Here is a 14,538-nt window from a genome sequence, read left to right as displayed (position 1 = left end):
TTTTGCTTATTTACGTAGCCATTCAACCAGAAATGAGCCTCATCGCTGAACAAAATTTGTCGATAAAAAAGCGGATTTTCTGCCAACTTTTCTAGGGCCCATTCACTGAAAATTCGACGTTGTGGCAGATCGTAAGTCTATTCATGATGAAATGTCAAAGCATACTGAGCATCTTTCTCTTTGACACCATGTCTGAAATCCCACGTGATCTGTCAAATACTAATGCATGAAAATCCTAACCTCAAAAGAATCACCCTTTATATGTATGTATGTGTGTGTATTTTTCTCCCGACATATTTTGGTGACCCTCTCATACACCAGTTTCCTATATGGTGATAGACTGGGTTAGACAATGTCCTTCTCAGTAACGTGGACACGATTTTATTCACCGAGGGAGAAAATAACAATTTTCCCAGCTACGTGTATAGCATTGTAAGCGGAAAAGCTGTGTGGTACATGTCCACATACGTACAAACGCCAAGCATTGAAAGTGGCTCACGAATTATTCAAGTCTGCTTGAAAGAGACTACGCATATGTTTGTGTGTCTGGCCTTCAACAATAAGAAGGCAAAAAGAAAAGGGAAATTCAAGTGCTCTCGTCGTCTTGTGGGGGGTATACATGTATGAGTATGTCTCCGGCATTCAACGACCATTTGTAGCCGAAGACATGATAGTAGCACTGAAGGCACAACATACACGCACACACACACACCCACATTGAGTTGCTATAAAGTCACTGTTTGTGCTATGGCATGACTAGGAAACGGAAGTATAGCCGCATGTTGCTCTGGTTAATAATGTCCGTCTATTAAGATTGTTTTGATTGTAACTGAAAATGAAAGAAAATTAATGATAGTAAAGTAACATATCACTTTGGTGGGTATATAAAACACATCACAAGGAAATCACCCTTAATTGAAACACAGTCAGTCAATCACTTGCTCGTTTAGTTTTTCCAAGAACTTCATATACGAAAACAAAAAAATATATATGTAAGTAGATAAATATTTTAGATATGGGAAATGACAAAAGGGAATATATGGTGGTTTTATTTGATTTTTCTAAGAACAAAAAAAAAAGTTTGTTTCATTTTTACAAATGATCTTCTTTGAAAAATAGGAAACACTTTCTTAGTTTAAGGTGGGTACTAAATCAGTAAAAAGGCATAAAATTATACACACTTGTTGCAAATTTTATTATAACTTGATGGGGAATAGTCCAAAGCAAATTTTCACTAAGTTTGCATTTCTTAAAATGGATTATTAAAAAAAAGTAATTGTGAAAAAATTACGTTTTTAGCGGCTAAACTCGAACTTAATACTCACCTTCAAATACAAAAACTATTTCATGAACTGATATATTAATGGGGTTACGAAAGGCTGTTCAATAAATGGAAGATACGCTTAAAAACTTAGATTTCTAGAAATGTATGCTCTCAATAAATTTAAAATTGTGTTTATATGGACATGAGGTTGAAATTTTTCACAAATTGGTAATTTTTAAAAGTCCTTTACTTGAAATTCCACAATTTTGTGAAAGTTGAAAAAATTTTTTTTTTGAATTCTGCAAAATATCACGCCATTGCTTTGGAAAGGCAAAAGACTGTAGAATAATTAAAAAATTGTGCATATTATCTCAATTATGATGGCTTGTACCTCCGGATTTTATAGGTGCCATTGATTAGGAAAGGCTGAATAATTGAAAATTGTCCTTATGGACACCTCAGTTATGATAGCTTATGGCTTGCGTTGATTTTAATTAATTAATTTTTAATTGAAATTTCTTCAATCACAGAGATTATAGTACTCGTATCAATCACCAATGTCAATTAAAAAATGAATTGATCCACTTAAAATTTTATTGATACTATAAATGTTCGTGATTGGTTTCGGTTTTTGTTAACCCAATTAAATTGTCAATTTCAATAATTATTTGATTAATATTTATCGAATAAAATCAAAATTTCTAAATTAATATTTTATGTTGGTGACATTTTTTTTTGTGTACCTATTTCGCCATTTTCATCTTATTTAATCACCTCAAAATAGCTTAATGTATTTTCCATTATTCACACTCTTATTCCCTTCTTTTTTCTTTTCAGTTGTTTATATATCCCGATTTTGCCAAAGGAATCAAAGAACTAAATGCCAGCAACGCTTTCGATAATACCTGGACAACAGCTACAGATTTAGAAACTGAATTACAGGTGAGTGAGAAATTCAACGATATCATAGATTAATTTTAATAAAATTCTCCTGAAATTTGTGTATCCTATGACAGCAAAAAAGATCCATTAAAATACATCCACCCTCCAGTAGTAGCATTATAAATCGTATGGCCATATATGGTGGTTGGACTCCATGGTCTGAGTGGTCAATGTGTTCGAGACCTTGTGACGGTGGGGTAATGCAACAGACACGCCGTTGTCAAAACCCCAATGGATGTGATGGAGAACGTATACGATATCGGATATGTAATACGCAACCATGTCGGGAGAAAATAGATTTTCAAGCCCAACAATGTACCGCCCTCAATGTGGTACCCTACGCGGGTGTATTGTACACCTGGACACCACAGTATGATAAAAAGGAACCATGTGCTTTGGCTTGCAAGTAAGTGTATTGAAAAAAATATTAAAAAAAAAATAAATTTCAAAATTTGTATGCCCTCCACCATAGGATGGGGGGGTATATTAACTTTGTCATTCCGTTTGTAACACATTGAAATATTGCTCTAAGACCCCATAAAGTATATATATTCTGGGTCGTGGTGAAATTCTGAGTCGATCTGAGCATGTCCGTCCGCCCGTCCGTCCGTCCGTCCGTCCGTCTGTTGAAATCACGCTAACTTCCGAAGGAAACAAGCTATCGACTTGAAACTTGGCACAAGTAGTTGTTATTGATGTAGGTTGGATGGTATTGCAAATGGGCCATATCGGTCCACTTTTACGTATAGCCCCCATATAAACGGACCCCAAAATTTGGCTTGCGAGGCCTCTAAGAGAAGCAAATTTCATCCAATCCGGCTGAAATTTGGTACATGGTGTTAGTATATGGTCTCTAAAAACCATGCAAAAATTGGTCCACATCGGTCCATAATTATATATAGCCCCCATATAAACCGATCCCCCGATTTGGCTTGCGAGGCCTCTAAGAGTAGCAAATTTCATCCGATCCGGCTAAAATATGGTACATGGTGTCAGTATATGGTCTCTAGCAACCATGCAAAAATTCGTCCACATCGGTCTATAATTATATATAGCCCCCATATAAACCGATCCCCCGATTTGGCTTGCGAGGCCTCTAAGAGAAGCAAATTTCATCCTATCCTGCAGAAATTTGGTACATGGTGTTAGTATATGGCCTCTAACAACCATGCAAAAATTGGTCCACATCGGTCCATAATTATATATAGCCCCCATATAAACCGATCCCCCGATTTGGCTTGCGAGGCCTCTAAGAGAAGCAAATTTCATCCGATCCGGCTGAAATTTGGTACATGGTGTTAGTATATGGTCTCTAACAACCATGCAAAAATTGGTCCATATCGGGCCATAATTATATATAGCCCCCATATAAACCGATCACCAGATTTGACCTCCGGAGCCTCTTGGAAGACCAAAATTCATCTGATTCAGTTGAAATTTGGTACGTGGTGTTAATATATGGCCTCAAACTCCCATGTAAAAATTGGTCGATATCGGTCCATAATTATATATAGCCCCCATATAAACCGATCCCCAGATTTGATCTCCAGAGCCCCTTGGAAGAGCAAAATTCTTCCCATTCGGTTGAAATTTGGTACATGATGTTAGTATATGGTATCCAACAACCATGCAGGAATTGGTTCCTATCAGTCCATAATTATATATAGCTCCCATATAAACCGATCCCCAGATTTGACCTCTGGTGCCTTTTGGAGAAGCAAAATTCATCCGATCTGCTTGAAATTTGGTACTTGGTGGTAGTATATGATATTTAACAACCATACCAAAAGTGGTCCATATCAGTCCATAATCATATATAGTCCCCATATAAACCGATCCCGAGATTTGGTTTTGGAGCCTCTTGGAGGAGCAAATTTCATCCGAGTCAGTTGAAATTTCGTACATTGTGCTAGTATATGGCCGTTAACAAACATGCCTAACTAGGTCCATATGGGTCTATAGTTATATATAGCCCTTAGATAAATCGATCCCCAATCACACATAAATTGGTCCATATCAATAATTGTATATAGCCCCCATATAAGCGACTCCCATATTTCAATTCTGGCTCCCTACGTACTGTGCAAAAGTCCATATCGATTCGTAATTATTTGTATTATTTTGTATCACGTATGGACTAACTCACAATTTAGAAAACGATTTAAGATACCACAACCCAAATAATTCGATTGTGGATGACAGTCTTTCGTAGAAGTTTCTACGCAATCCATGGTGGAGGGTACATAAGATTCGGCCTGGCCGAACTTACGGCCGTTTATACTTGTTTTTGTCTAATATATATCCCGTATGGACTAATATACAATATAGAAGACGATGTTAAGAAGGTTTAAGATACCTCCGCAAGTGTTATCGAAACCCAAGTAATTCGATTGTGGATGACAGTCTTTCATAGAAGTTTCTACGCAATTCATGGTGGAGGGTACATAAGATTCGGCCTGGGCGAACTTACGGCCGTATATACAAGTTTAAATTAAATTTTAGATTTATTTTTTTTTATTGAATAATTGAATTTATTTTATAAATAGCAAAATGTTTAAATTATTAATGTGATTAATGTTATATGAATATTAAAATAAGATATAATTTGTTTACTAATTCTTTTTTCTAATGATTAAATATTTGGTTTTTGTTTTCTTAATTTTTTTTTGCAGAGGAATTCCAACACATTTGGCTAATGTTCGGTCTCCAAAGGCTGAGGAGCAAAGTGTATTGGTCCCATTAAGCCCACATGTAATGGATGGAGCTCGCTGTCATCCGCCCAGTCTTGATATGTGTGTCCAAGGAAAATGTGAGGTAAGTTGAATGCAAATGCAAACAAAATTCATAATAACACAATGTCCATAACCTGTTGGTGCTATTGGGGGAATATCTCAATCTATTAAACATATTTATATAAAATCAACTATACTATCCATTTCTCTGTAAAAATACCCCACTCTTAAAATTTAACTTCATGTATGGCAACACCATAATATCCTTGGTTACCACAATATTTACGTAAACCAACCAAAACTAAGTAGATAAATAAATATTTATCCATATTTTTCCGGGCGGTTATTCTTTGAAAAACAAAAATCACAAATTTACATATTTATGTTTTATTATTTATTGTGTGATTTCATCATAATATTTAACCTTCATCACAAAACTAATACACGTTTGTTATTATCTCTTCTTATTTCATTTTCAGAGTATTGGTTGTGATTTGAAAATTGGCTCTACAAAAACCATCGATATTTGCGGTGTTTGTGGTGGCAATGGTAGCTCTTGTTCACCATCACTTTACCAATGGGAACTGGTACCAATGTCCCTATGCTCAGTCTCTTGTGGCGGTGGTAAGTGCTTTTTTGAGTATCAAAGGTTTAGGTTAAGTGATTTTTGTGTTTGTGTTTTTTGCTTTATGTCATTTTTATTGATGCAAAGGAGGTATTTCATATCATTTAAATAAAGTGGTAAATATCAATAGATAAGGGATACATCAAAACAGTTCAAAAGCACTATGGTTTTAAGTCATTTGGATTTATGATTGACAATTTTTATAACTTAAAAATGGGGAAAAATTGGCATCTGCTGGTAAAAATGTGAGTATCTCTCAAACCTTCAGAAATTTGAGAGGAGACCGCTTTTCAGAGTGTCCAAGTTTGAGAGTTTTCACTGTATTTACCTTCTCACCTTCTCTTGTCAGAAATGTAGAGAGTGATTTTATCACAAAAAACATCTGATTCTAATCGGATAGAAGTGATTACTACTTTATAATGAACAATTGACTAGCCGAGATTTGACATTCCAGAACTAAAAATTTTTGCAAGTCCGAGATGACCATTTTTAGGGGCATGTCCATAGATTTCCGGTCTACTTAGCTTCATAAATTTTGCAGAGTATTTAAAATTTCTACGAAATAACACACTGAGCAGATTTCATACCAATTTTTCATACCACTGTGCGACAGATCATATTTTAGGTTAGGTATTGTGGCAGTCGAATTTTAATCGGTTACCGATGTCTATATCTGGATCTCTTAACGGCAAGCCATAGTCCTTTAAATCCATAGGGAAAGTATACGAGGTTCGACCCAACATAATTCAGTTACGTTTGTACTTGGTACGAATGTAATCCGATATGCCCTTAGCCAACAAAAAAAAATGTTTCTGAAAAATTGAAATTTTCGGACGCGATGCAAATTATTCAGTATCACGCTACAAGAAATAAAAAAGTTATTCACATTTAAATGCTGGATAGCTCTAACGATAGCCAAACGGGAGCCACCATGGTGCAATGGTTAGCATGCCCGACTGCACACAAGGTTGTGGGTTCGATTCCTGCTTTGACCGAACACCAAAAAGTTTTTCAGCGGTGGATAATCCCAAATTTCTCAAAATGTTATTTCTATGGCAAAACTTCTCAAAATTCTATTTCAGTAGAAAACAGCGTTGCCAGAATTGTTTCACCAAAAACCGCTAGATTTGCCCAAAAAAATAGCCAAAAAAAGCTAAAAAAATGCTAAAAAATAGATAGAAAAAAAGCTAAATTTTTTTGTATCAAAAGTCACATTTTTGATTGAAATTTAACAAACTTAAAGGCTTTATTTCACTTACAATGCATATTATTTTCATTTTAATTCCACTTCTGTGAGACTGTAATAATATCTAAGGCATTTAGCTCTGTTTGCGTATTCGATACATTTTGATTACTATCACAAATTTTTTACTGGAAGTCCTTCGTTTTGTGGGAGCTACCTTCCCAACACCTCTATTTTATTTACTTGTTATTTTAAAATATTAAATGATCTAAGCATGCTTTGGATTTGGTAAAAAAATGATTTGTCATTTTTATACCCTTCACCACTACTGTGGTACAGGGTATAATAAGTTTGTGCATTTGTATGTAACGCCAAGAAGGAGTAATCATAGACCAACCTTTTAGTATACGGCTCGGCTTAGAATTAAATTCTGAGTCGATTTAGCGATGTCCGTCTGTCTGTCTGTCCGTCTGTCTGTCCGTCTGTCTGTCTGTCTGTCTGTCTGTCTGTCTGTTGATGTATTTTTGTGTGCAAAGTACAGCTCGCAGTTTTAGTCCGATTGTCCTAAAATTTGGTATAGGATCCTGTTTCGGCTCAAAGACGATCCCTATTGATTTTGGAAAAAATCGGTTCTGATTTAGATATAGCTGCCATATATATTTTTCGCCGATCTGGTCATAATTGGCGTGTATATCAACCGATCTTCCTCAAATTCCGTACATCCGAATATTTTATGGGTCTCGAAAAACTTGCAAAATATCAGCAAAATCGGTTCAGATTTAGATATAGCTCTCATATATAGCTTTCGCCCGATTTACACTCATTTGCCCAAAGAGGCCAATTTTTAACTCCGATTTGGTTGAAATTTTGCACAGGGAGTAAAATTAGCATTGTAACTATGCGTGCCAAATTTGGTTGAAATCGGTTCAGATTTGGATATATCTCCCATATATAGCTTTCGCCCGATTTACACTCATATGACCACAGAGGTCAATTTTTAACTCCGATTTAGTTGAAATTTTGCACAGGAAGTAGAATTAGCATTGAAACTATGCGTGCCAAATTTGGTTGAAATCGGTTCAGATTTGGATATATCTCCCATATATAGCTTTCGCCCGATTTACACTCATATGACCACAGAGGCCAATTTTTTGCTCCGATTTAGTTGAAATTTTGCACAGCGAGTAGAATTAGCATTGTAGCTATGCGTGCCAAATTTGGTTGAAATCGGTTCAGATTTAGATATATCTCCCATATATATCTTTCGCCCGATTTACACTCATATGACCACAGAGGCCAATTTTTAACTCCGATTTAGTTGAAATTTTGCACAGAGAGTAGAATTAGCATTGTTGCTATGCGTGCCAAATTTGGTTGAAATCGGTTCAGATTTAGATATAGCTCCCATATATATGTTTTTCTGATTTCGACAAAAATGGTCAAAATACCAACAATTTCCTTGTAAAATCGCCACTGCTTAGTCGCAAAGTTGTAAAAATGACTCTAATTTTCTAAACTCCTAATACATATATATCGAGCGATAAATCATAAATAAACTTTTGCAAAGTTTCCTTAAAATTGCTTCAGATTTAAATGTTTCCCATATTTTTTTACTAACATTGTGTTCCACCCTAGTGCATTAGCCGACTTAAATTTTGAGTCTGTAGATTTTGTAGAAGTCTATCAAATTCTTCCAGATCGTATTTGGGACAAACCTTTATATATAGCCCCAAACACATTTGACGGATGTGATATGGTATCGAAAATTTAGATCTACAAAGTGGTGCAGGGTATAATATAGTCGGCCCCGCCCGACTTTAGACTTTCCTTACTGGTTTTAAATAAAATTTTAGTTTGGTTTTGAAATTGTGAAAAATTCGAAATACATTACTTTTATTTAAATTGTAGAAAATACCTATAGTTTACATTTCCCAGTAAAAACATTTTCCTTTCCTTCATGAGCTATCAAAGTGCTTTAAAAACGTGCTAACGCCAACTTAAATTTCCAAATTCAGACTCGACTTCAAGTAGAAATTATTGTATATATACGTTTATAAAATAAAGTGTTGAAAAACATCTTCTCTTTTTGAACGCTATTTTGGTTTGTGGTTAAGATGCAAAAACTCCTCACATTTAAAGACTATTTCATTAATTCTTCCTTCATTCATGAAAACATACCCATTTTTAAGTTGAATCACTTAATTATAAGGACAAAACGACATTATCGTCTTTTGGACAAGGAAAACAGTTTATATAAAAGAAATTCACAAATGCTATTATAACCAAAATTCGCGTTCGTATTTTAAGGAGACGACGAGTCAAATGATAATATTCCCAATAATTTACTGACAGTTTATCTAACAAATTTGTATGGTAATAGTAGATTTAAAGTTTACGATAACTTTTATGTATATAATGAAAAAACTTTACAAGGTGTATTTACTACAAAAATGCCCGCATAATGGCTGGACTCATTATTAATGTTTCAACTGAGCTTTGAAATATGTGGAAACCCTTATACTTGCAGCAAGGCTTAGATAAAAACGCCGATTTATCCATATTTCAATAGAAACATGTCGAAAATAAAAAAGCCAAAAATAGCTAAAAGGGTCATAAAAAAAAGCCAGAAAAAAAGCTAAAAGCTAAATGCATTTTTTTCCCGCTAAACGTCTTCAAAAAAAGCCAAATCTAGCGGGAAAAAAGCTAAATTGGCAACGCTGGTAGAAAATTTTCTCAAAATCTTATTTCTATAGAAAATTTATTTCTATATTTTATTTTACTTCTATATAGATTTGGCCAAAATTTTATTTTTATAGAAAATTTGGGCAAAATTTTATTTATGTAGAAAACTGAAGTACCTCTTAGTTAGAGAGGAATGTTTCGCAAAATCTACCAAAACATGAAGAATTGTACCAATCTACCAAAAAGTAGAATTCTACTGAATCTGGCAACTGTGGTCACAACACATCTCTTGATAAATTCCACAATATATTTGGGATTTTTCATTTAGGGTTTTGAGGATTGATTTCGTATTTTTGGGGAAATATTTTTCCAAATTTTATTTCATAAAAAAATTATTCCTCAATTTTTGGGAATTATGTCATCAGAGATTTGGGGATTTATTTCATGGGGACTTATTTCGTGGCATCGTTTTTTTTTTTCTTTTTTGTTTATTTTAGTTTAATTGTTTTCATCCATTACATCTAAAACAATTTCAAACTAACAAAATGCTATTTGTTAATCAGTTTTGGATATTTATATTATGAGAATTGCATATAGAATATTTCCCAAAATTATTTTCTTTTATTGCTATTGCTCACTCTCGGTCTCCGCCTCCGGAGAATTGACCTTTTCGCATATGCATGCAAATGGTCGTATTGGAAAAATGTTTGAATGTATATTTCATGATTGTTGTTATTCCTTTGTGCTTTCAGGATACAAGATGCCTCGAGTTGTATGCCTTAGTCGAATCACTGGGACTGAAGTGGAGGATGCTCTTTGCAATATTGCTAATCGTCCAGAGCCATCGGTGGAATTGTGCAATACACATACATGTCCGCCCAGGTAAATAAGAACAGTAGGATATTTTCACCTAGCCCCAGAGGGAAGATAGTGGTGGAGAGGGGGGTAGATATGGCTTGGAGTGGCCTCTAAGCGTGGGAAAAACTTTCCTAACAAATGGAAAATGTTTTCAAGCTTCTAGGTATTCAGATTCAGTTGTTTGGGACAAGTAACATTTGCTATTACGGGCTTGGTTAAATGTTTTCTGCTAGTGACTGTACATGTGGAAATGGTTTACTGTGTTTGTCTGTCTTCTCCAATTCTGGAGTGCGGTCTTGTTGCAGTCACTCCAATGCTATGGGGTTTCGTTACTGCATTTGCTGGCTACGACGAACCACAAAATGTAATTTAATGTTTGCTAGAAGTTTTAGCAGTAGTTTTAAGTTTTAAGTAAACATCAGCAATGGCAACGAAATGCAACCCAAACCAAAACTAAATTTAAATCACAAGAAGAATTAATACTCCAAGCTGAAATAATGGCAATGGTCATTGCCATAAACCTATAACATTTCAAAGGATTTTCTATGAAAATCCTAGAGTAAGCATGGTCTTGAACATATTTTGGGATTGCCAATGTTGGAGTTTTTTTTTCGGGTTTTTAACATTTGAGTGGAGTAAATAATAAAATGGAAACATAACAAGTGGTAATTAGAAATATTTTTACATTAAAAATATAATTATAGGGATTTAATACAGTCCTACGGTAATAGCTAAGGTGGTGCTTTAAGAAATTTAAAATATTTAATACGATTAAGAGCAAACATATTTTTCCAAATAGTTTATTTTAGCCATATAAAGTTTAAGATCAAGTTTTGTGCAAAAAATGTTGAGTTACAAATTGTTTACACTTGCAATGACCAGGTTTATTTATTAATTTCCCGAATCTAATGTTTATAAGCCACTGTAGATGATTACCGTCTTCAATCGGAGTACCTAGATATGTATATTGAGGTCGTTTTTGTAATTTCATTATTTTTTGTACTATTTTTCAACAGATGGATAGCTGATAATTGGAGTCCTTGTGATCGTGCTTGTGGTCCTGGTATACGAAATCGTATGGTTGTATGTGCTGAAGAAAATAATGGAATTAAAACCAGGGTAAGTGCTTCAAATATTTTTTGGTCTATAACTTACTTAGGAAGGGATTGATCTATATACACAGAATATCTGGGCATTCTATGTTAAGTAAAGGGTGATTTTTAAGAGCTATAGGAAAATAAAAAGAACCCATAAAGTCAAAAAAAAAGCATGAAATCTTTTTTTGAATCGGTAGTACGGTCTATATAATTTAATGGTTGAAGATTGTTTAATTCAAATGTTGACAGCGACTACGCCTCAAATGGTCCTAAACGGATGGTCCATTTGGTCGTATAGATCAAAGTCATTGTCTGAGACGGCCATTATAAAGTGACTCACATAAATATTGGCACACCAAACCATTTTGTTAAAAGTGCTATGAAACTTTTTTAGATTTAGATTTTAATTTCGATTGTAACTGCAGTAAAAATCTAAATCATTTTTTATTTTAGAAGAAAAAATTTGTTCTTCCAATATTTAAATTATAAAAAATTAAAAATGGCACATTTTTTGAGAAACAAAAGTATTGGCACAGGTAGTTCTAAATTAGTTGTTTTTTTTGGTATATTTAGTACTTTTTGGGCAATCCTTTTTATTTGATATCACCATCAAGTAGTGTAGACAATGTATTGGCTAATTGTTTATTTGTACCTATATTCCCCCATTCTTCCATCAACACTGTACTAAATTTCATCAAAAGCACATGGTCAGGCAGAAGGACATAAAGGGCTAAACCGACTCATGTATATATTTTATGGAGCTTAAAATCAATATTTTTGGTAGGCCCATTTTTTCGCAGATACACCGACCACTATGATTTAGGGTGCCATGCCAATACTTATGTATGGCACTGTATATGCTTATTCACTCCTTCAGTCTAACTATGTCTGTACGTCCATTCGTCTATTCCTTTTTATACCCTGCGCCACACTGTGGAACAGGTGCATATGTTTGTAACACCCAGAAGGGGACGAGATAGACACATGGTGTCTTTGGCAATAATGCTCAGGGTGGGTCCCAGAGTCGATAACCATGTCCGTCTGTCCGTCCTTCCGTCTGTCTGTGAACACATTTTTGTGATCAAAGTCTAGGTCGCAATTTAAGTCCAATCGCCTTCAAATTTGGCACATGTTCCTAATTTGGGTCAGAATAGAACCCTATTGATTTTGGAAGAAATCGGATCAGATTTATATATAGCTCCCATATATATCTTTCGCCCGATATGCACTAATATGGACCCAACAGCCAGAGTTTTATACCGATTTGCTTGAAATTTTGTACAAACATAACACTTAGTCGTATAGTCAAGTGTGCAAAATTTGACTGAAATCGGTTCAGATTTAGATATAGCTCCCATATATATCTTTCGCCTGATATGCACTTATATGGACCCAGAAGCCAGAGTTTTATCCCGATTAGCTTAAAATTTTGCACAAAGAGTACAATTGGTAGTATAGTCATGTGTGCCAAATTTGATTGAAATCGTTTCAGAATTAGATACAGCTTCCATATATATGTTTTTCTGATTTCGACAAAAATGTTCAAAATACCAACATTTTCCTTGTTAAATCGCCACTGCTTAGTCGAAAAGTTCTAAAAATGATTCTAATTTTCCTGAACTTCTAATACATATATATCGAGCGATAAATCATAAATAAACCTTTCCGAAGTTTCCTTAAAATTGCTTCAGATTTAATATTTAATATTTCCCATATTTATACCCTTCACCACTACTGTGGTACAGGGTATAATTTTTTACTAAAATTGTGTTCCACCCTAGTGCGTTAGCCAACTTAAATTTTGAGTCTATAGATTTTGTAAAAGTCTATCAAATTCTGTGCAAATCGAGTGATATTTAAATGTGTGTATTTGGGACAAACCAACACATTTGACGGATGTGATATGGTATCGAAAATTTAGATCTACAAAGTGGTGCAGGGTATAATATAGTCGGCCCCACCCGACTTTAGACTTTCCTTACTTGTTTATATAGAGCTTTGTTTTGTTTCTGGTACTTTGATTTCCCGAAATAGTAGATTTAGTTATATAGGCTACAATGGGTTATTAGGTATACAGACAGCCCGTCAGTTTATTTTGGAGTGAATAGTTTAGTCCACTGTGGTACTACAATGAAAACTATGTTGAAGACTATGTGGTAGGATCAAAAGTCAACAGGGCTTGCAGGGGTCATAGACTTCACGGGCTAAGTCTTCCATCCGAATGTACAATCACAATTTCAAAGTTATGTTTTCCTTCCATCTTTTCGCCATTTTAAACCATTTTTTGGCTATGTGTTGTTACAGGTTGCTGACATGCTTTGTCCCAAGCCAAAACCCCCAACGCAAGAACAATGCATTATAGCTGAGTGTCCAAAATGGAAGGTTGAAAAATGGTCTAGTGTAAGTAATCTAAAAAATTTTATTTATTTATTTTTTTTTTTATTTTTTTAAGTAAATTTAAATTTTTTACATCTTATTGTAAAACTAATAACAGAAACATAAATATTATTTCAGTTAATTAATATGCTTCTATTTTATATATTTATTTTTTCTTTGATACAGTGTTCCGAGTCATGTGGTCAAGGCATACAAATGCGCAATGTTGAATGCAATTCGGCCGATGGTGGTTTAAGTGCCAAATGTGATCCCCTGACTAAGCCAGCAAGTGTACAAAGTTGTACGACGGGAATAATATGTGAATCCAGTTCATTGATAGGACCTCGGGTAAGACTACAGTATTTTGTTAATATAAAAAAAAGAAAAAAAAAAAACCCCAAAAAAATGTGTAAAAATTTTAAAAATTTAATGTATATAATATGATAGTTGTTGAGTGTAAAATTAATTTAATGCTTGTGATTTTTCACGATTTTATAGTAAAGTTGTTTGGTCAAAATTATAAACAACTTGAGAATATAATATACCTATACTGGAATAAATATTGCCGTGAGGCTAAAGATTTCATATCCTTAAAATACGAATGCAAATTTTGCTTAGAAGACGCATTTCTCTAATATAAAGTTTTTTCCATGTCCAAAAGACAATAAACTTTTCAACGAAGTCGTATTATCCTTATAATTAAGTGATTTCACTTAAAAATTGATATCAACAGGAAAAAAATTTTTTGGGCTAAGGCCAACTTGACTTTAATAATTCAT

General features: G+C 34.2%; 1 protein-coding gene across 2 annotated transcripts in view; it reads left to right on the top strand.

Moving 5' to 3' along the window:
* LOC142223294 (ADAMTS-like protein 1) overlaps positions 1 to 14,538 on the top strand; it is a 129,867-nt gene that overhangs the window by 79,095 nt on the left and 36,234 nt on the right. For both annotated transcript variants that reach the window (XM_075293162.1, XM_075293160.1), the window contains exons 3-10: positions 2,102 to 2,206; positions 2,281 to 2,612; positions 4,879 to 5,020; positions 5,418 to 5,562; positions 10,181 to 10,310; positions 11,303 to 11,405; positions 13,688 to 13,783; positions 13,946 to 14,107. In XM_075293162.1, the coding sequence (XP_075149277.1) occupies positions 2,102 to 2,206; positions 2,281 to 2,612; positions 4,879 to 5,020; positions 5,418 to 5,562; positions 10,181 to 10,310; positions 11,303 to 11,405; positions 13,688 to 13,783; positions 13,946 to 14,107 (1,215 nt within the window). The remainder of the gene's footprint in view (positions 1 to 2,101; positions 2,207 to 2,280; positions 2,613 to 4,878; positions 5,021 to 5,417; positions 5,563 to 10,180; positions 10,311 to 11,302; positions 11,406 to 13,687; positions 13,784 to 13,945; positions 14,108 to 14,538) is intronic.

The sequence above is a fragment of the Haematobia irritans genome, chromosome 2 (genome assembly GCF_050003625.1).
Source record: "Haematobia irritans isolate KBUSLIRL chromosome 2, ASM5000362v1, whole genome shotgun sequence".
Classification (NCBI taxonomy): domain Eukaryota; kingdom Metazoa; phylum Arthropoda; class Insecta; order Diptera; family Muscidae; genus Haematobia; species Haematobia irritans.
This window is presented reverse-complemented; position numbering and strand designations above follow the sequence as displayed.